Source organism: Tetranychus urticae, chromosome 3 (genome assembly GCF_039701765.1).
Source record: "Tetranychus urticae isolate SD_2017Ah chromosome 3, NJAU_TeUrti_SD_1.0, whole genome shotgun sequence".
Classification (NCBI taxonomy): domain Eukaryota; kingdom Metazoa; phylum Arthropoda; class Arachnida; order Trombidiformes; family Tetranychidae; genus Tetranychus; species Tetranychus urticae.
The window spans coordinates 15,878,853-15,900,346 of NC_142960.1; the positions used below are offsets into that span (position 1 = coordinate 15,878,853).

A 21,494-nucleotide genomic window follows, 5' to 3' on the forward strand; every position below is an offset into this window, starting at 1 on the left:
TGAATTACAATAAATTATATTAAGAAAATAACCTTGAAATTTGATTGCTTAAGATCGGAAGCAATCAGTCAAGAAATAAATCGATAAACAACAATCTTCATAGACTTCAAATCATTTACATTGTATAACATATTCGTACAACGATAATAAAATAAATTGACATCATGCATTATTTGTTTTGAACCCAAATTAAACAAGATTGAAGCAAAAATTTCTTTTGGGCCTGCATTCAAATTGTCTCGAACAATCACCTACTATTCTTATAAAATATCATACATGTACAGAGTTTTGATACAGATGATTTGATTATAAATATCTTCCAGTAACATCAGTGGATTATCAAATTATCAATTCTATTAAACATAGCACCGATTGAACAAGGAAAGGTATTCATTACATATCATATTCATTTTACATCAAGATGTGCAAACTGTTTACGCAATTTTTGTTTAGTATTTCTTTTGCTGTGTTGCCTCCAGGGTTTGGAAACTTCTGGCATGGTTACATCATTTTTCGATGAATTTGGGCCACTAACTCGTGCAGCATTAACAACATTGATTGGTCCTTTAGCGTAAGCTTTGGATGCTATTGCTGTAAAATAATTGTTGTCAAAGGATTTAACATTATAGCTGTTGAAATTCAAGAGGATTTCTTGTTTTCTAGTAATATGTCTAGGTCGAGGTCGGTGATGATCAGTGAACTTATGGAAATCACTCTGTTCAACTCCAGGAGGAGCAACACAATAGACAAGTTTTCCGTTGACAAAGTCTTTCAGAATGTAGCGGGCTGATCTTGGATTATCGGGTAAGCCTCGCTGAGTCATAAATCCTCTCATATATCCATAAGCATTCAACAATTGTTCAGCTGTAAGTTGAACATCATTGTGTGTTTCAAGGGGTAAAGTGATACTATATTGAACTTCGAAAACATAGGTTGGCACCAGACTAATCAATAAGTTGATGGGAGGAACGTGATCATTCATCTGGTCGATCGGAAGAATACCATTAAGAATCATCTCTGCTTTGTTTGAAACAAAATTAGGGAAAACAAGCCCAGGACAATCACATAAGCACAGGTCATCATCGAGAAATAAAGTTTGAAAATGCTTCGTTTTACCAGGAGTTGCTGATATTGACACTTTTTTGCACTGGATCAGCGCATTGATGGTTGAACTTTTACCAACATTTGGATACCCAACGAGACCAATAGTAACATATTGATCCTTCACTTTTGGTCGATCATCCGGATATACAGTTTTTAAAAAATCTACCAACTCCTCGCGTCCTAAAATTTTTCCGGGAGTATCGGCGTTATCTTGCTCCTCCTTTTCGATGCCTTCTTTTTCTTGTCCTTCTTCATTATTACTTATTGGTATTTCTTCATTATTTCCATCACACGTAAGTTTTTCTTTATCGCGTATGGTTTCAGAGCTTTCAGGGTCCTTTTGGCTTTCTTTTACTCCAACTTGATTGAGCTCGTCAGATGTTTCTGTCGATTCTTTTTCACGTGATCGTGAATTTTCATCTTCTTGTCTATCATCTTCACTCTCATCTTCACTTGTATTATCACTTTCGCTAATTCCGGAGTTTGATTTTGATTCGTCTGATTCCTTTTCCTCTGAGTTTTCCTGTGTAGTTTCTTGTAAAGCAGAAAAAAATACAGCTCTGATGCCTTGTCTTTCGAAGTAGTCGGCCCAAGTAGCTCGCTGAGTATCGGTAAGAAGGTCAGCTTTGTTCAGAATGATCAAGTTCATCTTATTTTGATCGACTTCTTTAACATACTTCTGTAGATCTTTACTGAGGAATAATAGCGGATTTCGTGCATCTAACACTTGAACAATAACATCACTTCTTTCAACCACTCTCCACAACTGTCTCCAGAATTCAACATTTTTTTCAAATGGCGTTAAAGTCAGTTTACTTTTTTCCTGAAATTCAGCCAATTTTCGACGCCAATTTAGAAAGCTATCATTTTCTGCTCTCGTTAAGTCTTCTATACTCATATCTGGATCCCAGGGAGGTCTTCTAGGGATTGCAATTATGTCTGAATTCTCTTCTTGTTCCTTGATCAATGCTTGTTTTTCTTCATCACTCAAAACTCCTTGTCTTGTTGTTTTTGTTATAATGGTCACATTTTCTCGATCTGTTGGCATAGAGAATATTTTGAATTTAGAAAGGAAATATAGACAAGAGTGAAGTGTAATAAAGAAAATGTTGAGCAATTAAGATTGACCTTTGGTAAATGCATCTCCAGCCATTTGGGCAATTGTAATGAATTCATCCAGACTACTTTCTTGAGTAACACTTCGTAGATTAAGTTTCCCATAATCGGACCCATCATTGAGAACAGCTGTGTGTCTCTAAAATGGAAAAATAATGAAAACATTACTATATGATGAACTATAAGAAATCAAAAAATCTAGTGATACATGACTGTATTAATCAAATTAAAATTAAAAATATAATATGACTTACTGAGCTACGGTTATTCATACTTGGTTTGTTAGTTGTATTAACCAAGCTTTTCCCAAGGCCAGATTTTTGAAAGTGTTTTTTACCAGGCATCTTGATTAGAAACTTGTCAATTAACAATTGTTAAAAGATGAATTAACTGAAATAAACTGCTTTTAAATGTAAATTAAAACGCTGAAAATTTCATAAAACTGTCCAACAGTGAAATGTTTACAGTTTGTTTACAGTGATCTCTCCAAATAGGAGCAAGGGATAGCACGAGGAATTGAGATAAAATAATTTCCGTATCGGTTGATAGATGGGTCTGATGGAAGGAAGAAAAGAAAGGGAAAAAGAAAGAAGAATTAACCTCTTTGGATGATTTCTTCAAATTAAAAGTTAATTTTTTTATAATTTTCACAATTCTTATTTCTTTTCCATTTTAAATTCTAGTGAGAATATCACTTTGATTTATTGTATCTAACGTATTCATAATTTCAACTATAGATGATGAAAATTTGATAATATTCTGAAAAATCTCTAGTTATACTGCTGTTAAATTACTTTCATTTTTATTCCGGATACAATATTAGTTACAAGCAACTTTGATGTTTCTGCTAAACCGTAACCAGTAAAAGTTTTTCAGGTTTCAATTTCATTTCCAATCCCACTTTACCTACTTTCACAAATCCCAATATAGTGTGGACTTCCGATCGACCTTTCCTTATTTGAATGCTTTTTTGCCTAATGTAATTCAACATTAACCTCAAATATGCGTGGTTAATGTTTCATTCATTCAACAACATTCATGTTAACCTAAGCAGCTTTACAAACAGAAACAAAATACTGATAAGATAACCTTCAATGCCAATACTCTGATGCAAATATTTTCTCGAATTTAGTTTACTCTTGTTAAGCTTTTAGAGACTAATTAGTTAACCAGCAAATTCGCATACCTGGTACACCTAAAACTCTTCTAATCAATATTTCTCTGTTATTAGCCTGAATCTTAGCTCTTAATATGTGTTTTTATGCATAAAAAACAATATCTTACGTTAATTTAATAAACAGTAAACATAATAATAATAATAGTGATTCAAGTGTTGTAACCAGCAAAGAGTAAGGTAACTTTACTCTTTGATTATCAGCAGATTAAAAATCAAAAATACCGCCGTCTCATTGCGCATCTCTTAAGCCCTCCTACCTACATGAACTTTATTTACAATCTGTAGGTCTTGCGTTGCGAGAAGGAGAATAAAAATTTGAACCAAAATTGTTGTTAGTAAACTTGTTGATAAATGACAGAGCCCACACTTTTTAACCATTTACGGATTCAAACTGTTTACATTTAAAGTGAATCAACTATTTGTGATATGAAAAGTCAAGTAAGTCCTATTCTTTTTGAAACAGCTTTATTAAATCAAGCCAACAAACCTTTCCAAAATTGAACCCAAATTGCTTAAAATTTGTTATACAATTGGATTGAGCTGTGAAATAATATTTCATCATAATCAATCTTCAACGCAGTCAAATTATTTGATTTGATCATGAAAATTTCTAATTTAATGTTATTGCCCTTTTCATTTAACCTACATTGACCTACGTCTGTATTGTTATCAAAGATTGTTTTTGTTGAAATATCTAACAGAATAGATTTCGCCTTCTGTGGGCCGATCTGTTAAATCCTTTATAAACATCACATTATGGACAAAAAAAGGCCCAGACGTCAACCTTGATAATTTAGAGAAAACAGTTATTTTGATATTTAAATTGTGATTTGAATTTGCTTTTATCACAACAAAAGTGAAATACTACACAAGTGCAAAATGATCCAAAATTTAGATCAACAAACTCTTTAAGACATGATTTTTACTACATTTAATCGCCCACTTAATTGTTGATCATTGATTCAAAAATGGATTAAAGAATAAATGATCGTAAATTAAACAGCATTCACCTTAAACGGGAAACCCAATCGACCAAACTATTAGTAGGTGTTATTAACATGCAACAGTACCCAAAGAAAGGAATATTAATTCATTTTTGAATCTCAACCAAACTGTTAATATTAAATGAAAAACTCATGTCTTTTGTGAATCCTTAGTCAATCACAGTTGAAACCAAAAAAGTTGCAATTCTCTTAACCATCTTAACTGTTAACAAATTAAAAATGTGTGACAAGTACAATAAGCCTACCAGATGGCTCATATTGCTACTACGTAACTATCGCTGACAAATTTTATTTCACCTTTTTTTATTGTTTTACTTCTCAATCTCTTACTTCTTTTTAATCGAGTTCGTATTTAAATTTTATTAATTTTGTTTGATCAAAAAGACGTCTAAACAAATAATTTAATTTGAGGTAACATAAGCTTTACAGTGTTTGATTGTGTTCGACGTTAAATGATGAAAATTATTTCAATCTATCCATTATGATTGACTCATTGACAATGATTTTTAATTCTTTCACTTTTGCTCATTCTGTTTATCTTTCTTCTTTATTCTAGGATCTTGTGTTCTCCTACTGCATCTATTAGTAATATCAACACATCAAGTTTGAAGCATCATGAGCACTCCGAGTGATGAACAACTTTCTGACCCATCAAATAGTGATTTGTTAAAAGTTAGACCTCCATCGTCCATGACTAATTCAAGTCTACCAAAGATGCATTCAAGGACATCGAGTTTCTCTTCGATAACTAGTGATAAAATTATGTCAGCTACCAAATCGGTGCCTGTGTCAACAGAAATTTTGAACCCGGATTCTGATGATTTAACTGTTGGTGACTGTATTTACGTTAATGGAACAAAATCTGGTATTATCAAATTCCTTGGTAGTACAAGTTTTGCTCCTGGTAAATGGGCTGGAGTTGAATTAGCTGATGCTTCTGGTAAAAATGATGGATCTGTTAATGGAGTTAAATATTTTACTTGTGAGCCCAAACATGGCTTATTTGTCCGTCCACATCGTTTAACTTTAGAGCCTATTACACCTCCAGAGAAACCATCATCCACCGTAACATCGCCATCTCCAATCAGTGATGGCTTCAAATCACCAACTAATCTCATAACCAGTGTAACAAGCACCACTTTCGCTTCATCAAGAATCACATCTTCATCAGCCTCGAATCTAAAAGTTGGTGATAAAGTTATGGTTCACGCTAGCAGTGGATTAAAACGAGGTACTCTTCGGTATTTAGGATCAACTGATTTCGCTGCTGGTAATTGGGCTGGCATTGAACTATCAGATGCGTCTGGTAAAAATGATGGCTCTGTTGCTGGGAAAAGATATTTTCAATGTCCACCAGACCACGGTTTATTCGCTCCTCTCAATAAAGTTGTTAGAGATATGGTTAGTGGCAATGCAGCTAATCAAGCAAGAACTAACATTAGTATGGTTAGACGGCCAAGTAATTTAACTACCTCTAAACGCAGCGGAATGGGTGACAGTCGAGAATCTCTTGCATCTATTAACAGTACTACTTCCCATCGATCAACCCGATTAGGTTTTGGGATGACTAGCAGCTTTAGTTCTACAAAAAAGAGTGGCTCGACACCCTTAAAGAGAGAGGGAAGTAGTCTTTCTGCTTCTTCATCTGCCATAGCTAAAACATTAAAAGAAAAGGAAGATCAGATAAGTCATTTATTGAAAGAGAAAGATATGGAATCAGCTGAATTGGCAAGTTTGACGACGCGAATCAAATCATTGGAAGAAGAATTGGAACTTGTTGTGAATGAAAGGAAAAAGGGGTTACAAGAGAAGGAGAATGAAATTCAAGAAATGAGGCGTTCACTTGAAGAAACGAACGCCCTCAATAAACAATTACTCATCACTATCGAGGAGGAAAAAAAGAAAAGTGAAATGTTATCATTCCGACTCGAGGAGGAAATGGTTATCAAAATGGAAATGAGAGATGAAATGGCGAAATTGATTGACAACCAGAAGTCTGTCCATAGGGAAGATGACAATGAGGTCGAACTATTCCAATTGCAGGAAGAAATTATCAAAAAGGACGATAAAATATTCCAGGCTGAGCGAACCCTTGAAAATAAGATACAAGAGATGCAAAATTTACAACAAAGAATCAAGGAGCTTGAATCAATTGTATCTTTAGGTGAACAAAGACAGACTCGTTATCTTGAAACTATCGATGAACTCAATTTGAAATTGAAGAAAAACCAAGATGAAATGGATAAAATGAAAGAAGATTTGAACCGAATGAACGTAGAATCCAAGAAACTTCAAGACAATATGGATGAGATTCTTAAACGAACAGGAGACGATAGCGGTCAATTGAATATATTAATGGATAAGTTACACAAAAGTGAAGATGAAAGAAGGAAATTAGAAGGTGATCTCAACTCTTTAAGAGATAAGCTTGAACGTGAAGAAGAAGCCCGTAAAGAGGTGGATTCTGAAATGGTGAAGATGAAAAAAATGATCCAGGATAAGGAAGCCAAGGAAGTGACTTTGATAAATAAAGAAACGCAATTAACTGAAGAACTTCATCGTAAGACTGAAATCATCACTTCACTGGAAAGACGTATTGATGAATTACTCAAATCAAGTGGAGATAACAGTGAACACTTAACTGAGGTGAATCGGGAATTGAAAGAAAAAGATGAAATAATCAACGAATTGAGTATAAAAATAAAAGAAACAGAAGCTAAAATGGAATGTATGGAAATGGACTGCAAAAATATGAAAGATGATAATCAAAAGCTGACTTTATTAATTGAAGAGAAAGTTACTGAAATTGGTGATTTCAAAAGGACTATTAAAGAAATGGAAGAACAATCAAAATCTCGTTTGGAGGAAATTCGTTCCCTTGAAGAACAAATTGCTGATCAAATAAAACGCAATACTGATGAGAAAAATCATTTAATCCAAATGAATGAAGATCTGAAGAAAAAGCAATCTGAGATATCTGAACTGGAAGAAAACATTTCTGATCTTAAGAAACAAATTCACGACAAAGATCTGGAAAAACGTAAACTTACCACAGAATTAACTGAAATGAAAAAGAAGGATGTCGAAAAATCTGCTGAGCTTGAAACGTTAGTTAAGCGTAAAACGCAAAATGATATTGAATCAGACAACTTGGTGTCTCAAATCAAAGAACTTAAAGAAAAAGTTCGCTCCTTGGAAGATGAAAAGATGAAAATAAAGAGAGAAGCCAATGTTGGTAAAAGTGGTATTGAAGAACGTGAAGAAACCATTCGTAAATTGAAGGAACAACTTGAACTTAGTAGAAAAGAGTTTGATGATTATCGTAAAACTCTTGAAAATAAATTGGATCAGTCTAAGAATCAAGGTGATGCATTGATCCAAGAACTGAGAAAAACGATTGAAATGGTTCAATCAGAAAACAAAGAAGTGGTTTCAGAAAATGAAAGACTCAACTATGATTTGAAAAAATTGATGGAAGAAATTCGTATTGTCCAATTCCGCCACAAAGAAGTTCTCAATGAGTTTGAAGATGAATGTCGTCGATTGGAATGTAAACTTGACGAAAAGGATAAGATAATTGCTGATCGAAATAATTTATTGGAAGAAATGAAGAAAGAAAACGCGACCAATTTTGATAAATGGCGGAAAAAGATGGACAGAGAAAAGGAGAATCTTTTGGACAAAATAAACCAATTAGAAGCGTCATTGAATGAAAATTTGAGCTCAGCCATAAGAAACAAGTCTGTTAATGGTAATAGCAAAGAAGAGGACAAAGAAAGTTATCGATGTCAAATCGATTTTCTCAATTCTGTGATAGTTGACATGCAAAGGAAAAATGATGAACTTAAAGCTCGCAATTCAGCACTCGAAGAAATGGGTCTCTCAGAGTTCGATGATTCAGTAAATAGCCTGAAAACAGTTAATGGTCATTTACCAAAGCCACCCAGGGTTTTCTGTGACATTTGTGATATGTTTGATCAACACGAAACAGAAGATTGTCCGACCCAAAAGAATAACTCATTAGATAATTCAACAAACCACTCTAAACATAACAACAAACGTTACGAAGAACGGTCTTATTGCGCCAATTGTGAAGTTTTTGGCCACTGGACTCTAAACTGTAGCGATATCCAATCATTTTAAATCGCACTCCCATCCATCTATTGTTGATCAAAGCGCCTAGAGATTATATTATATTTGTTAAAAAAGCATTTATTGGTTTTGTATAGAAAAAAATGAATAAGAGTAGATATGATTCGATAAGACTCTCAGCCCCAACGGGTTTTATCCATGAATATCTCCAATATATCTAACATATAAATTACTAATATTATTATTACTTTTAAGCTCCTAATTATTTTATATTAGGGTTCACTTAGAAGTGAATTTATCTTTGACAGAATTAAATGATTTCCGAGGTTCTTAAGTTTTTTGTCTATTGAAATTTTTGTGAGTTCTTTTGTTGATTAAATGGTTTCGGGGATTCATTTTTAAAATTGAATGCATTTTAACCTCGACTGAAAGTACAATTAAGTTAAATTCAGTCAAGCAAATGAAAGAATAAACAATTCACTCAAATCATCAAAATATATTAACCTATGCGGAGAAACTTTGAGACAAGTTTTTCTTTTTTCTCAGGAATTATTTTTCAATAGACTTGAAATTTTCGGCAAATGATTATAACAAGTGACAAGCGGCGCTTGTAAAAAAACGTAGACTGGTAGACTGCTGGTCCACATGGAGAAACTTAAGGGAGAGATGACTGTAATCACATTGTTTTGCTTTTGACGACACTGTGTATTGTAAAACAACCGCGAAAAACAATTTTTTAAAATCGATATGATACATGTACTGTCATCTAGCAGATAATGTCACTACCTGGAAATAGCTTATGTGCACAGTAAGTCTATTCATGGAGCAAAAATTAATTGCAACAATTAATAAAACCAAAATTGATTGTTAGAAACGTCACATAAATAATATAATAGTTATTATCGTGACTAGGATCGTTAATTGAGTATTGATTAATTTGCTGACATTATCTGGTAGATGACAGTATTTTGATTAAATCTGTTACGAGGTGTTCAAACGGGGGGGGTTAAACTTCGTGGCTTTATATCTCGAGAAATTGGTGCCAGATCGCGATCATTACAATTTTAAATTTATAAGCTTTACCAGGGTGCCTAAAAGGCAGGGTACTCAGGAGCGACATAACGCTTACCCAGGTCGAAAAAGCAGTTTCAATGGCAACTTGTCAAAACGTTGTAGCTGTTTTTTTAAAAATCGTTCGACAGCGTTGATTGCAAATGGAGGTATTTTGAGCACATGTATCATCAATTCCCCGTAAATATCTATTTATTTGCAAATTTTTGGATCAATAAACAAATGCGTTCTAAAGATATAGCCGTTTACTTTTTGACCTACCCGTTTGAAAACCTTGTATATTATATTATTAAACCTTTTCAAAAAAGTATCTTGAAACAGTCATTTTTCAGATTTATTCTTCCTCTAGCCGAAAAAATAGCTGAATTTGTGAAAGGTGGAAAAGGAATGTCTCTTTTCTTCAACCCAATTCTAAACGGAAACACGGATCAGCTTTATTGCCTTCAGGATATTTTCTAATCTTCCTGAGCTCTAATCTGTCCAAAAAGTACAAAAACTGCAGGACTGGACGCAGTTTAACCATTTCTAAGTAGGAAGTCAAAGATTCCACTCTCACCTGGTCTGTTGTTTTCAAAATTGTTCTAGTGTCAAACGTTTAAGAGGAAATTTGAAAGATGAAAAATTTATTTAAAGTGACAATTTTATTCTCGTTAATGTTTTTAATTTGTTGTGATTCCAAGGAAAATAAACTTGAAATGAAACATTTATCCAAGTTGCTTATAAGTACCCAACCAATAACATGTTTACTGCGAACTGCGCGACGATATCCACAATTGTTGCATTTTTTATGGAATAAAGAGGACAAGTAAGTATGCAATGTCAACAAGCATTTGATTGTATTGTTATTTAGTGAAAATGTGTATCTAATGGTGTTGTTTGCATATTTCTATTCCAGAGAAAATGGAATCAAAGTGCCACGCAAAACGTTCGAGAAGGTTTACTATGGATTGAAAAGCGGCCAAGGAAGAGCTTTTTTAGAAAATTTATTATGTAGTTTTTGATATCTTCCATCATGAATAAATATTATAAGATCAATTACATTGTCCGATGTTAAATATCACAGCATTCAACAGCAACATTCGACTGCTCATAGAGAATTAAAGAGAAACGAAAAAGAGCGAAAAAAACAAAAAAAAACGATGAGGAGGGAAAGTGATGTTAGATTATGAGAAGATAAAAGTAGATAGGAAAAGATTAAGTTGAAGGATGTCTCTTGTCATCTCTATGATGGATGAAATGGTTAAATATCATTATTCTTGAAGGCTCTGTATAAATTGGTTTAGTTGTGTTGGTAAATAAATGGTTTTCTTTCTTTCATTGGAAAAGTTCTTGCAGATTGGTCTCATAAATAGAAATAGTGCACATAATTGCTACACCGATGCTGATTCCTATCAATTGAATCGATAACTTGAAGGCTCGGGTAGTTCCAGATTCGGTTGGACAACAGTCTAATTGAGGAATCATGTTAACAAGAGCAATGTACAAAAACATTCCCGCGATGACTGAACTTAACAAGCCAGTGTCCATTTTACCCACTATTACACCAACGGTCATACCGATGAAACACAAAACAGCAGAGAGAAAATTGTACATGACTGCTCTTTTAGTTGAAAGTCCTGCATTTAGTAAAACAGCAAAATCACCAACTTCATGGGGAAGTTCATGACACAGAATGGCAACTGAGGTACTTAAACCTCCACCCACTCCACCTCCAGCGAATGCAACTCCGATAGCTAAACCATCAAAGAAATTATGCATTCCATCGCCGGTAACAATCATCATTATCACTGATTTGGCTCCTTTTTGGTGTTGCTTTTGATGGTGGTGATGATGATCTGTTAATTGTACAACATATCCTTTATCTGGATCGGGATGTTGATAAACAATAGTCTCTCGATGACATTGTTCAGTGGTTAATTGTAAATCATTAGATGCACTACCATTCATGTAAGCTGTATCACCGGCCTCCTTACACTTTTCGTCGTTCATCTTGATAGTTTCATTAAGTTTTTCAAGTTCAGGAGCGGTTGTATGTCCGTGATCACCATTTATACTGTGATTTGATAGCTTATCTCCAACCGCTCTATTACAGTTGGCAATCTATGATAAATGACACAATAGAAAAGATAAAAACAAAATTAGAATTATTTGACATATTGAGAGCAATCTTGTATTCTGTAATTTAATTGAATCATGTTGAACAACCGTAAAAGTAAAGCAGAAAATTTAAATATCAGTTGAAAACAAAAATGATTCAGTTAATGATAGAAATATTTTAGGTCGCATGAAGATGAAAAATTTTCAGAAAGAAAGCTTGTCATCGGTGTTATTTTTTAAACGGAAACAAATCCTGATTGATCAAAGACTAGGAGAAATTGTACATTTGGACGTACAAAACTACAATAACTATTCATAAATTCATAAATAAGTGAAAAATATTCAACGTCAGCTGACTAAATCATCAAAATTTGGAGAAATTGGAATGATGATATTTTTCGATATTTAAATGATGTAACATTTAAAATTTATGATAATCACTTTAACCTCGAGATTTTATTGATGATCAATCAATCTGAATCATTTGATTCCAAGCTTCGAGAGTTTCTTCGAACGTCATGTGACTTCTCAAGATTTTCAACAACCCTAGATCAATGTAATCTTATCAATTTTACCTTCGAAGTTTTCCGATTTTGACTACACAGATCACTGATTATTGTTAAAACACGTTCAAAAATAAGAAATCCTATGATTCCTAATAATGACATTAACCCGTAGATTACACTTCGTGTATGATCATCGGCTTGATTGGAAACTTTAGCCATTCCGCCAGCATCGTCGGCATGATCATGAGCATGATCATCAGAATGATGGTGATGATCGTTGTTGAAGTTGTGCGTGTGATCAGTAAAAGCCTGAAATAAAAAAGAAGAAAACAAAAATTAATAACATTGAATGAAAGAAGCCTAAAAACCAAATTACAAAATTTAATTTTCATAGAACCAAACGGATAACATTCAAGTTTATCGACAAGATAAACAATCACTGAATCAAAATAAACAAGCCTACTCAAAGTCATTTTCAAGAAACATATCTAATTGATTTCTATAAAATAACAGAAAATCAAACTAAAATCAATTAGAGATCGTTAATTAAGAATCAAGAGGTTTATGCAATTCGTAAGGTCGTCAATAAGATGTAAGCGAATATACTATTGCATCAAATCATTAAACATGTGATAACATGATAAATAGGAACATTAAGATGAATATGTATCAACAAATTTTTTCCCTAGTCATGCCTTGTATAACATAAAAAATTACCAGACTATAATGGATTGGTATATTCTTTTTGATGATTGAATAAAAAACACAAAAAGTAATTTGAAATAATCGATTGATTGATGATGTGAGAAGAGTGAGAAGACAATAAAAGGTAACTTACATGAGGTAAAAGATGTAGAAGAGCATCGCTTGTCAACGTGCCTATTGCTAAGCCAACTAAAAGTTGAATAACAAGATGGTGATTTTTTATTCTCGGAACCATAAGAATTGCACCTAGGCCAACAGTGCTAATGAATATCACAGCTGCGGAACCATAAAACCAAAGATGAATTAATGAGGACATGTTGGTATGATGATACCAGTAACAGGTAAGATGAGAAACAGTGAAAGAGGCAGACAAGAAGATGCTCGCAATGGACACTCAGCTGTAGAAAAACTCACAGCTGATATGAAAAGAAAATGATGAAAAAGAAAACAAAGTTGTCAATGGTGTTGTCAGGTTTATCGATAAAACTGATCACGAAATTAAATAAACTTTTGTACAAAGCTACTACTGAGCTTGATGAAAGTTAAAATTCATCTAATTGATTAACTGCAAATCTGATTGATATACAGTTGATCAGCACCGTGAGCATGGTTTGCCTCTTAAGGCAAGTCTCAGAATTTATGCGTCAAAATACATTTTGTTGTTATCGTTTGCAAGCAAAGGAGGGGTTCACTATTTTAATAATCTTCAATGTTTCAGAGTAGTAACGCGTAAAGTATAGATATTTGTGCTGCAAAAGTACGGATAATCAACAATCTGAATTAGTTATACATGAAACTCTCACACTTTTTTCTTAGCATCGATTGTAAACAATTGGATGGTGATTGTTAACATCGCCATCTATCTTTTTATCTTTTCATTTTTTCCTTGCGTCGTTCCTTTGATTAGGTTAAGTTAATTTAGGTTTGTTGTTGATGTTTTCATCGCCGAATTGATCAAAGGTAATTGATTGTTCATTTTAATGGAAAGGTTAAAGACAATTATGAATAGGAAAAGGATAAATTGAATACAAAATGAGAGGAAGAGGCTAATATTGATGAGTCAATCTATTTTGTTTTGCTAATACGATAATCATTTTACTTTCAAATGTTTACCTAGTCTCCGTCTTTCTCCCTCTTCTCCGATTGATATAACCATTAGGATGATCAAATGATCAAATTATACTCATAATCTTACATAAAACGTGATAATAAACCAAAAAAACATCAATTTATTGGGTTTCGATTATCTACTGCCATCTCTTGGATCTACATTAAACCTTTTCGACCTGATTTCCCAGAAAACTTTAAACGAAAAAACATTTGAATTTTGGTTGATATTTTGATTGAGTTTTTCGTGATTGGTTGACAATTACGAATTTTATTAAAGTGTTTATTAAAATTTATACTTCTGCCTGCGTCAACTTTACATCTAATCAAATGGCTTTTAATTTAGTCTTATTATGACCATAGATTGGTTAGTCTTGCCATGCCAGATGTAATCTTTTGGATTGGATTATTAAGTTTACTGCTCATCAACCTTCAATTGTAATTATTTACTCTTTTTTTGGATAACTCAAGTTTGATTTGAGTAATTGAAATTGGAAAAGGTGAAACAAATTTGAGGACAATTTAAATCGTATGAATCAACCGTCAATTAATAATGAAGGTTAAAGCTAGTGGTTAGTTTTTTCATGCTCATATCATTTTGCTTCCATCACTTTTTTGTGCTTTTTAAGTCAACGAACTCCGATTAATCTGAATTTATCTTTCCAATCTCATTTATTGTTAGGTAATATGAGCCAATATTCAAGCACTCTGAGTGGATGAGATAAATGATTTTCTCATTTCGGTAGCTCCAGGAAAAAGCATACCATGTTCATAATCATGTACGCTCTGTGGTGTGTTCAGACGGTTTGCCACTGTATTGGTATGTAACAAATGATTCAGTCATCCTAAAAGTGTTATAATAGATTCGATTATTATATCGATGACAACAAATCATCAAATGTTTTTCAAGAGCTACTCATATTCATTCATTCACCTTCTTCTTTAGGTCTCTGATCTTACATGGTATGCAACTGGCAACTGTAACATTATATGGTTAAGAGTTGCCCTTTCTGATCCATTGCTAGACATTTTGGGGCTTTGATGTTTAATTTGACAAATTTGTATCCATCTTCACTCAATCAAGATTAATCGCGACGGTGGGCCAGATCATTTTGAATTTCAAAGCTAATCATATTCTGTGTACATGGTCAGGCTGAAGAACCAAAGAAATTTCTAGGACTTAATCGTTTGGCTTCAAAAAATCAACTTTCTTCAGATCTTTACCTAGAATATAAAAAAAATGTTGAACCAGGAAAATCAATTTGGATAAATCAATGGAAGATGATGTTTCAATTTTTAAAATTTTTTATTTCAAACACCTCATGTCTTTCAAATGTTTCAATATTCAATGTCGTCTTTTTCAGATGATTCAGATTATTTAAAAGTCTAAGTTACCCAAAAACAAAGTATTTATCAAGTGAGATACTATCTTCCAGTTTTTACTCTCCATTTCCTCCATTTCTCATTTAATCAAGGAGTTGCAAGGATTAATTAACCGTTGAATATCAACCTTTTTCTTGTTCCAGTTTCATTCTTGATACAAGTTACTATTCCCGATGATCATATTAATGTGCTCGATAACTTATTGCTATCAAATTTTTCTCCCTGATGGTTAAGATTAAAATGATTAAGATGATGAGCTTAAAGACAAAGAGTTAAACGAGAAGTGATGATCAGCTTGATTATCCAAGGATTTTCATGCATGTGAGACAAATTGTAACACAAGGTTAACCGATTGACTGTTGTTAATTAACCCTGTTTTCAACAATCGAGGATATTTCACTTTTCAATTTGCAAGCTTTTAAGGTAATGATATTTTATTAAATTGACTGAGAAATTCATTTTTAATTATTTAATTTAGATATTCAATGTTTGCTTACCTTTGAGTCGTGTGAATAGCATTTGCCGTTGCTCTAGCTTCTGTATGTTTAGACTTGTTTTGATTTTGTTTGTTTCTCATTCTCACTTCTCTCTTTACCTTCTTCACTGTCTCCTAATTGTTGATTTATTGTTGTTGATAAATTAATTGTCCGATTATTATTTACTTTAATCAATGTGTTTCACAGTGTTCTTCATGCTGCTTAGTTCAACCATTCAGTGTATTGTTTATTTACTCCTTTGATTGTCTATCTGTAGACATCTATCCAACTATCAAACATGAGTCTTACTTGATACACTTTATTATAAATGTTTTTTAATTAACTGATTGTGTTAATTTTGTTTTACTCACTTTATCACTCAAGCACAGAAATTAAATATAATTTGTTTATCTTAACCGGTTAAATTGGATAATTTGTTCCCAAATAATTTAATTTAAACATGAGAATTTAATTTTCTATTCATTTGTATTCCTTTTCTCGTTCCTCATTACATATGGATCTTTATGGTGTGAAGATTTGGCTACATTGGAAACAATTTGCAGTGAATTAAAGTCATCTTTCTATGGACATGAACCAATTATCATTTATTATTGACCATCATCAATAATTGATGAGCTGATTAATTCAGTTGAACCATTCTTACTCAAGTAAATTGTCATTTAAACGCATTTATTGTCCGTATAATGAGTCCGTTTTCTAGATGATTGGTACCAAAGACTGATGATGTTTCCAATAATATTATGATTTGTTTATCTCTTACAAAGCAATATTTTTTTAGTCTATGTAAAAATTAATTGTATTCATGATCATGTTTCACAGATCTTTAATTAATCTTATTCAATTCGGAGAGGTTTAATTATTTACCAGTCTAACTTTGCGTGTAACAGGTTTAAATAACAAATTGGTATTTCAATCAATTTACGGCAACATTGAAATCACTAAAGTACACCAATGTTTAGCCAATTTTTGTGGGTAAATTAGGGAGACACAAAAAAATTGTCATCTCAAGTTCAATTAAATAATCGATGTTATCCAATGTCAGCCAGTTATTGAGTAAAAATCTGTAAAACAAGCAATCAAATTACAAAATCAAAAAATCATTCAATGTTGCAATGAAAACAATGAAAACAAAAACATACCAATCTCATTAAAAGACATTACCAATCTCAACTAACCGATACAATTGAGTAATGATGATTTAAAATGGAAATTATTACTTAAAGCTTAAATCAACATAATCTTAGATACTCAGATGAACATAAAACTGTCATTAATTTTATCAAATTGATTCTAGATTTTAACAAGGCTCATTAGTTCAACGAATATTTCCAATCAAACCTTGAATTGAACCAAAATTGTAATTATTAACGAGTCCAAAAGGGTGATGAGCAAATAAACGGTTCTTGAAGGTGAGGAAAAGCCGATGTGTCCACCAAATGATTAGCATGTTAAACTTTAAAATGCGAATCTCCATTTGTTTCATTGATCAATTAATGATTGTTGCACATTTTCATAAGCTGAGAAAACAAAAGTATAACAAAAATCAGCCTTCACAGCAATTTGATTAAATTGAAATGAAATAGAGAGTTCATTAAACCTGTAAGGTGGAATAAATGTTACAGGATTTACGATACTAAATCTCTCAATAAATCAAATAAAATTAATCATAAAATACATTGTCAATATTGAATGTTTCTCAAAGGGTATTTCATTAGCATTAAATTGTAAATTGATGGTGTGACTTACTGTGCTTTCCAACTTTGTTTATTTTTGGTTGCTTTACTGACAGAAGACTTTAAAAAGATCCTTCATATAAAATGAAAAAAGTAGAGTTTGAGGGGAATCGCTAATGATTAGAGCAAAATCAAACTTAATCTAATATAAAATAATAGGAAATTGAGGAGTTAAACGGTAAGAAAAATTAAATACGGAAAATAATTATTTGAAAATGATTTACCCAAATCAACTGAAGGAAAAGAAATATAGCGACACCTAGAAAGAAAAAACCAAACCATCCATTTATGGTTGTATTAGAAAACGACAGATGGCGTTATATAAGTTATACTCAATACCTATTCGCTATTTTGTGATGAATTGATCAACAATTTATTAATAGTAAACAAACAAAAATTACAAATGAAATGGATGGATCTTGTAAATAAGTGAAACTTGTGACACTTTGATTGTTCAGAACGATACATGGTCTTTATGTCGTACCATCACTTATCTAGTTTCATTTAAAACGTTAACGTCTTAACCTTGTCCGTTAATTTTTATTTCAATCTATTGTTTTTTTATTACATTTCAAATTACAGGTATAAAGAAACTTATATTAAGGTTTCATTAATACTATTTAATCGTTTTTTTGTTTTATTTTTCAAGGAACTACCATCCAACAAGGACCAATGAATGTGATTAGTTAATATCTTGATCACTTTGACCAGTTATTACCAGCCAAAGACGCGTACCAAAATCTATCTACTGGTCATTCTCAATCCACGATTGGTAATCTTGTAAATACAAACATTTGCAGTCATGGTTTAATTTGTATCCTGTCTTCATTGAGGGTTGCCTCTAATGAGAGAGACCAACAATCATTAAACAAATTGTTGGCACATTACAAGTTAACAAAAAAGTCACTTACAACTGTCATCGTCTATCATCATAACCTGTTCAAGTTCAATTTTTCACAGAGAATTCAGTCTTAATTGAAATACCATATACATTCATTTAAAAATCTTGATGACAGCAAAACAGAGAGAAATGATAAATGATTGTTATTTAACTTGTTGTTAACAAATACAGACAGACAGACAGTCGACAACCAGAAAACATATACAACTGAAACACCAAAAAGACGTATAAAGGCGAACAAGAAAGAAAGCTGATCAACCTGGGTATCCTTCATCAAGCCTGCTGTTTTAACCCAACTATCCATTGATAAATCAAATTTAATGATTTAAGACGGAATAGATGAAAGGTGAACAATCAATCAAATGATATCACAAGGAGATGAATGAAAAAAAGGCTGTATTTAAGGTATTTAAAGCAAAGGGATGCATCTAAGTGATTGTAGACATTTAGTGAACATTTTTCAGTAGTCAAGTGTAAATCATTATACATTGTAATGTTAAAACAATTGAACCCAACAATCTCTCTGTTATTTGATACTTTTACACACAAGAAACACACACACACATGAACAGTTAAAATTAGGGTAACAAAACATTATCATTATAACTGTTGTTGATATTGTTCCGAGTCATTAGTATTTTGTACCCAAACGTACAAAACATTTCAACATTTCAACATGAGTTTACAAGGGAAACTGAAATATATTGAAAGTTATCTTGGTTTGAAATTTGAGCCAACAACTAGTAAACTATAATTTGAATTGTGATACATCAATTTGTCAATTGTCATTTGGTGAAAGAAAGTGATTCTCGAGAAACAAATGTCGATTAATTCAATCTCAATTTCAATGCATCAACATTTCAACTTTACCATTATTATTATCATGTTTATCAACATTATTTTTATCAAACCAATGGGATCAGCAAGATGGACAACAAGATGAAATGGAACAAGAAAAAGAAGAAGAAGAAGGTGGGAAGATAAGAAGATGATTGAGATGAAAAGGAAGGAGATGAAGATGAAAAGGAATTGAACAAGTAAAATGTTTTCCATTTTGCTCTTTAACTGTAGGCTGTTACCAAAGACACAAGAGAGTCACAAATGTAATTGAATTTTAGTTACAAGTGAAAGAGTTTCACTTGTAATCAATCAAATGACATTTTCAGGGTTAACAATGAGAAATCAGTGAGAAGATTAATCTTGATGATGAACAATATTCAATGTTTACCAAAATGTCTTCAAATATAAATAAAAATAGATGCGAATCATCAGTTGCCATCATTTACAAAAGAACTGTTTATATTCATTAGCATAAAAAAGACAAAAATTCAACCAACAATAAAAGCTTCATTCAAAGTCTAAGTAATGGAATGAAATTTTTTTATTAAAACCGAATCAACAAATTAATCTCAACATTTTTGTCACAATAAGCAAAATAAACCAATGATTTGCGGTGAAATGATAAGTGAATGCAAATTGACTCTCAAGTTGATACAGTTAAAGATTTAATCTAAATCTGAACTTCCAGTCAAACTGTGAGTATTAATCTCAATACTTGGAGGGAATTCGTGAACCAAATAACAGATTATTCTGACCTGACTTAGCTCTCATCATCAGAAAAATGTTAAGTTACTCAATGAAAATGGAATTGAATTTGTTTGAAAAAATCTCCACAAAAGCAAGACTTTAATGGTTAACCAGAAACAATATGTATTAATAAGTCATATTATTTAGCTGGTTTCAAATCAAAATGTTTCCGAAGATGAAATAAATACTGAAATTTCTGGCTTCCAATTTTTCTCTTTACTTTTGTAATTGACTTTATGCTTAATAAGATCGAAAGCGATGATTGGAGACCCGTTTTTGTTGAAATTCTGGTTCATTTGGCTCTAAAGTGACCTGGAAAAATTTAAAATCCAAAGAGTTGTCACAATAATAATAAAGCTCAATGATGAACACAAATAGTGAAAGTGAACAAAAATTGGTTACTATTAATATTTTCATGGGATCATGTGAGCTGTTCACTTGTCAAAAGTGAATCCATTTTTGGTTCGATCTTTTGAAAAACATGGAAACATTTGATTGGCTAATAAAGATGAAAAATGAAACTGATGAAGCTGTCTGATATATTACAAGTAAATAACAACAAAGTTTACTTTTCCTTTCAACTTTTAGTCTATTCTTTGAGCGAACAATATTTCTCTTTTTTCTTCATCTCTATTCCTTTCAACTTGTCCATCATCTTCCTTAACATCTTCTTTATCTTCCTCTCTCTCTCTCTCTCTCCTCCCTCTCTAGTAAACAATTGAAAGACTGAGAGAAGAAGAGAGAAAGATGAAGATAACTTTGCTTCTTTTTAAACATTGTTACATCTTCTTGTTCATCTTCTTCCCATTGAATTGACCATTGATAAAAAGAGGAACCAATTGATCCATCATTCATCCTATTATCATCTTCCAATCTCTTCAAAGCTGCTCTTTCATCATATCCATCATCTTCTCTTCATCCTTTCCTTCATCATCCCTTCTCATCCAGTAACCTATCTTTTCCTTGTCGCTTACATCCAATCACTTTTCATACTTGTCAACTTTGTCACCCAATCATCCAAACTCATTCTTTACATACTTTTTCCTTCTTCATCAACAATTTTTCAGAACTTTCTTCATCTTCTTTCGACAAGATTTTTTTCTTCTTCTTTCCTTTCTTTCTCATCATCTTCCCATGTCTTCTTAACTTTATGTTTTCAGTCTTGACATTTATTTCATTCAAGCCATTTTCATCAAAGTCAATCATCAATTTGCTTTAAGAATTGAGTATTTCAACTGAACAAGAATGAAGAAAAAATTGATATTTCCATTTTTCTCTTTTCCTTTTTTTTCTCTCCTTCTTCTTATCATTCTGAAGATTCTAGTTTATCGATTTTTTCAAAGGTATTTTCTCATTGAAAAGATGCTGTTCCGTTGTTGTTGATGAACAAGAAGATGATAGCAGATTGAAACTT

The 21,494-nt window shown here is 32.3% G+C and overlaps 3 protein-coding genes and 2 long non-coding RNA genes across 6 annotated transcripts; 2 read left to right on the plus strand and 3 right to left on the minus strand.

Annotated features, from left to right (window-relative positions):
• Positions 1–96: 96 nt before the first annotated feature.
• On the minus strand, positions 97–2,698 carry Ns3 (nucleostemin 3). The gene is made up of 3 exons (XM_015931566.3): positions 2,475–2,698; positions 2,233–2,359; positions 97–2,142 (listed from the first exon to the last, which is right to left on the minus strand). Exons 1-3 carry the CDS (start codon positions 2,562–2,564, stop codon positions 407–409), a joined length of 1,953 nt encoding a protein of 650 aa, XP_015787052.1. The 5' UTR covers positions 2,565–2,698; the 3' UTR covers positions 97–406.
• A 1,017-nt stretch (positions 2,699–3,715) lies between these two features.
• Positions 3,716–8,827, plus strand: LOC107364127 (uncharacterized). 2 transcript variants are annotated; one of them, XM_015931444.3, is made up of 2 exons: positions 3,716–3,835; positions 4,958–8,827. In XM_015931444.3, the coding sequence occupies exon 2, from the start codon at positions 5,017–5,019 to the stop codon at positions 8,542–8,544; it is 3,528 nt and encodes a 1,175-aa protein (XP_015786930.1). In that variant the 5' UTR covers positions 3,716–3,835; positions 4,958–5,016; the 3' UTR covers positions 8,545–8,827. The 2 variants fall into 2 exon arrangements, with proteins under 2 accessions (XP_015786930.1, XP_015786931.1); XM_015931445.3 differs by lacking the exon at positions 3,716–3,835 and adding an exon at positions 4,494–4,812.
• A 1,700-nt stretch (positions 8,828–10,527) lies between these two features.
• Positions 10,528–13,680, minus strand: LOC107364128 (zinc transporter ZIP10). The gene is made up of 3 exons (XM_015931446.3): positions 13,006–13,680; positions 12,237–12,476; positions 10,528–11,664 (listed from the first exon to the last, which is right to left on the minus strand). Exons 1-3 carry the CDS (start codon positions 13,186–13,188, stop codon positions 10,879–10,881), a joined length of 1,209 nt encoding a protein of 402 aa, XP_015786932.2. The 5' UTR covers positions 13,189–13,680; the 3' UTR covers positions 10,528–10,878.
• A 2,606-nt stretch (positions 13,681–16,286) lies between these two features.
• On the minus strand, positions 16,287–17,817 carry LOC107364330 (uncharacterized). The gene is made up of 3 exons (XR_001569136.3): positions 17,606–17,817; positions 16,999–17,376; positions 16,287–16,920 (listed from the first exon to the last, which is right to left on the minus strand). It is a non-coding gene; the product is annotated as an uncharacterized LOC107364330 (long non-coding RNA).
• Positions 17,818–17,940: 123 nt separating this feature from the next.
• On the plus strand, positions 17,941–19,260 carry LOC107363951 (uncharacterized). Its single transcript, XR_001569018.3, has 2 exons — positions 17,941–18,174; positions 18,242–19,260. It is a non-coding gene; the product is annotated as an uncharacterized LOC107363951 (long non-coding RNA).
• Positions 19,261–21,494: the final 2,234 nt, after the last annotated feature.

What these genes read in the sequence shown, in the direction of transcription:
- Ns3 (XM_015931566.3), bottom strand. Translation starts at nt 2,564, where the DNA reads ATGCCTGGTAAAAAACACTTTCAAAAATCTGGCCTTGGGAAAAGCTTG. An exon ending in GTATGAATAACCGTAGCTCA is followed by an intron (nt 2,360 to 2,474) that starts GTAAGTCATATT and finishes TTTCCATTTTAG; the next exon opens with AGACACACAGCTGTTCTCAA. An exon ending in TGGAGATGCATTTACCAAAG is followed by an intron (nt 2,143 to 2,232) that starts GTCAATCTTAAT and finishes CTATGCCAACAG; the next exon opens with ATCGAGAAAATGTGACCATT.
- LOC107364127 (XM_015931444.3), top strand. Translation starts at nt 5,017, where the DNA reads ATGAGCACTCCGAGTGATGAACAACTTTCTGACCCATCAAATAGTGAT.
- LOC107364128 (XM_015931446.3), bottom strand. Translation starts at nt 13,188, where the DNA reads ATGTCCTCATTAATTCATCTTTGGTTTTATGGTTCCGCAGCTGTGATA. An exon ending in TTCTACATCTTTTACCTCAT is followed by an intron (nt 12,477 to 13,005) that starts GTAAGTTACCTT and finishes TTTTTATTTCAG; the next exon opens with GCTTTTACTGATCACACGCA. An exon ending in AAAATCGGAAAACTTCGAAG is followed by an intron (nt 11,665 to 12,236) that starts GTAAAATTGATA and finishes CATTTATCATAG; the next exon opens with ATTGCCAACTGTAATAGAGC.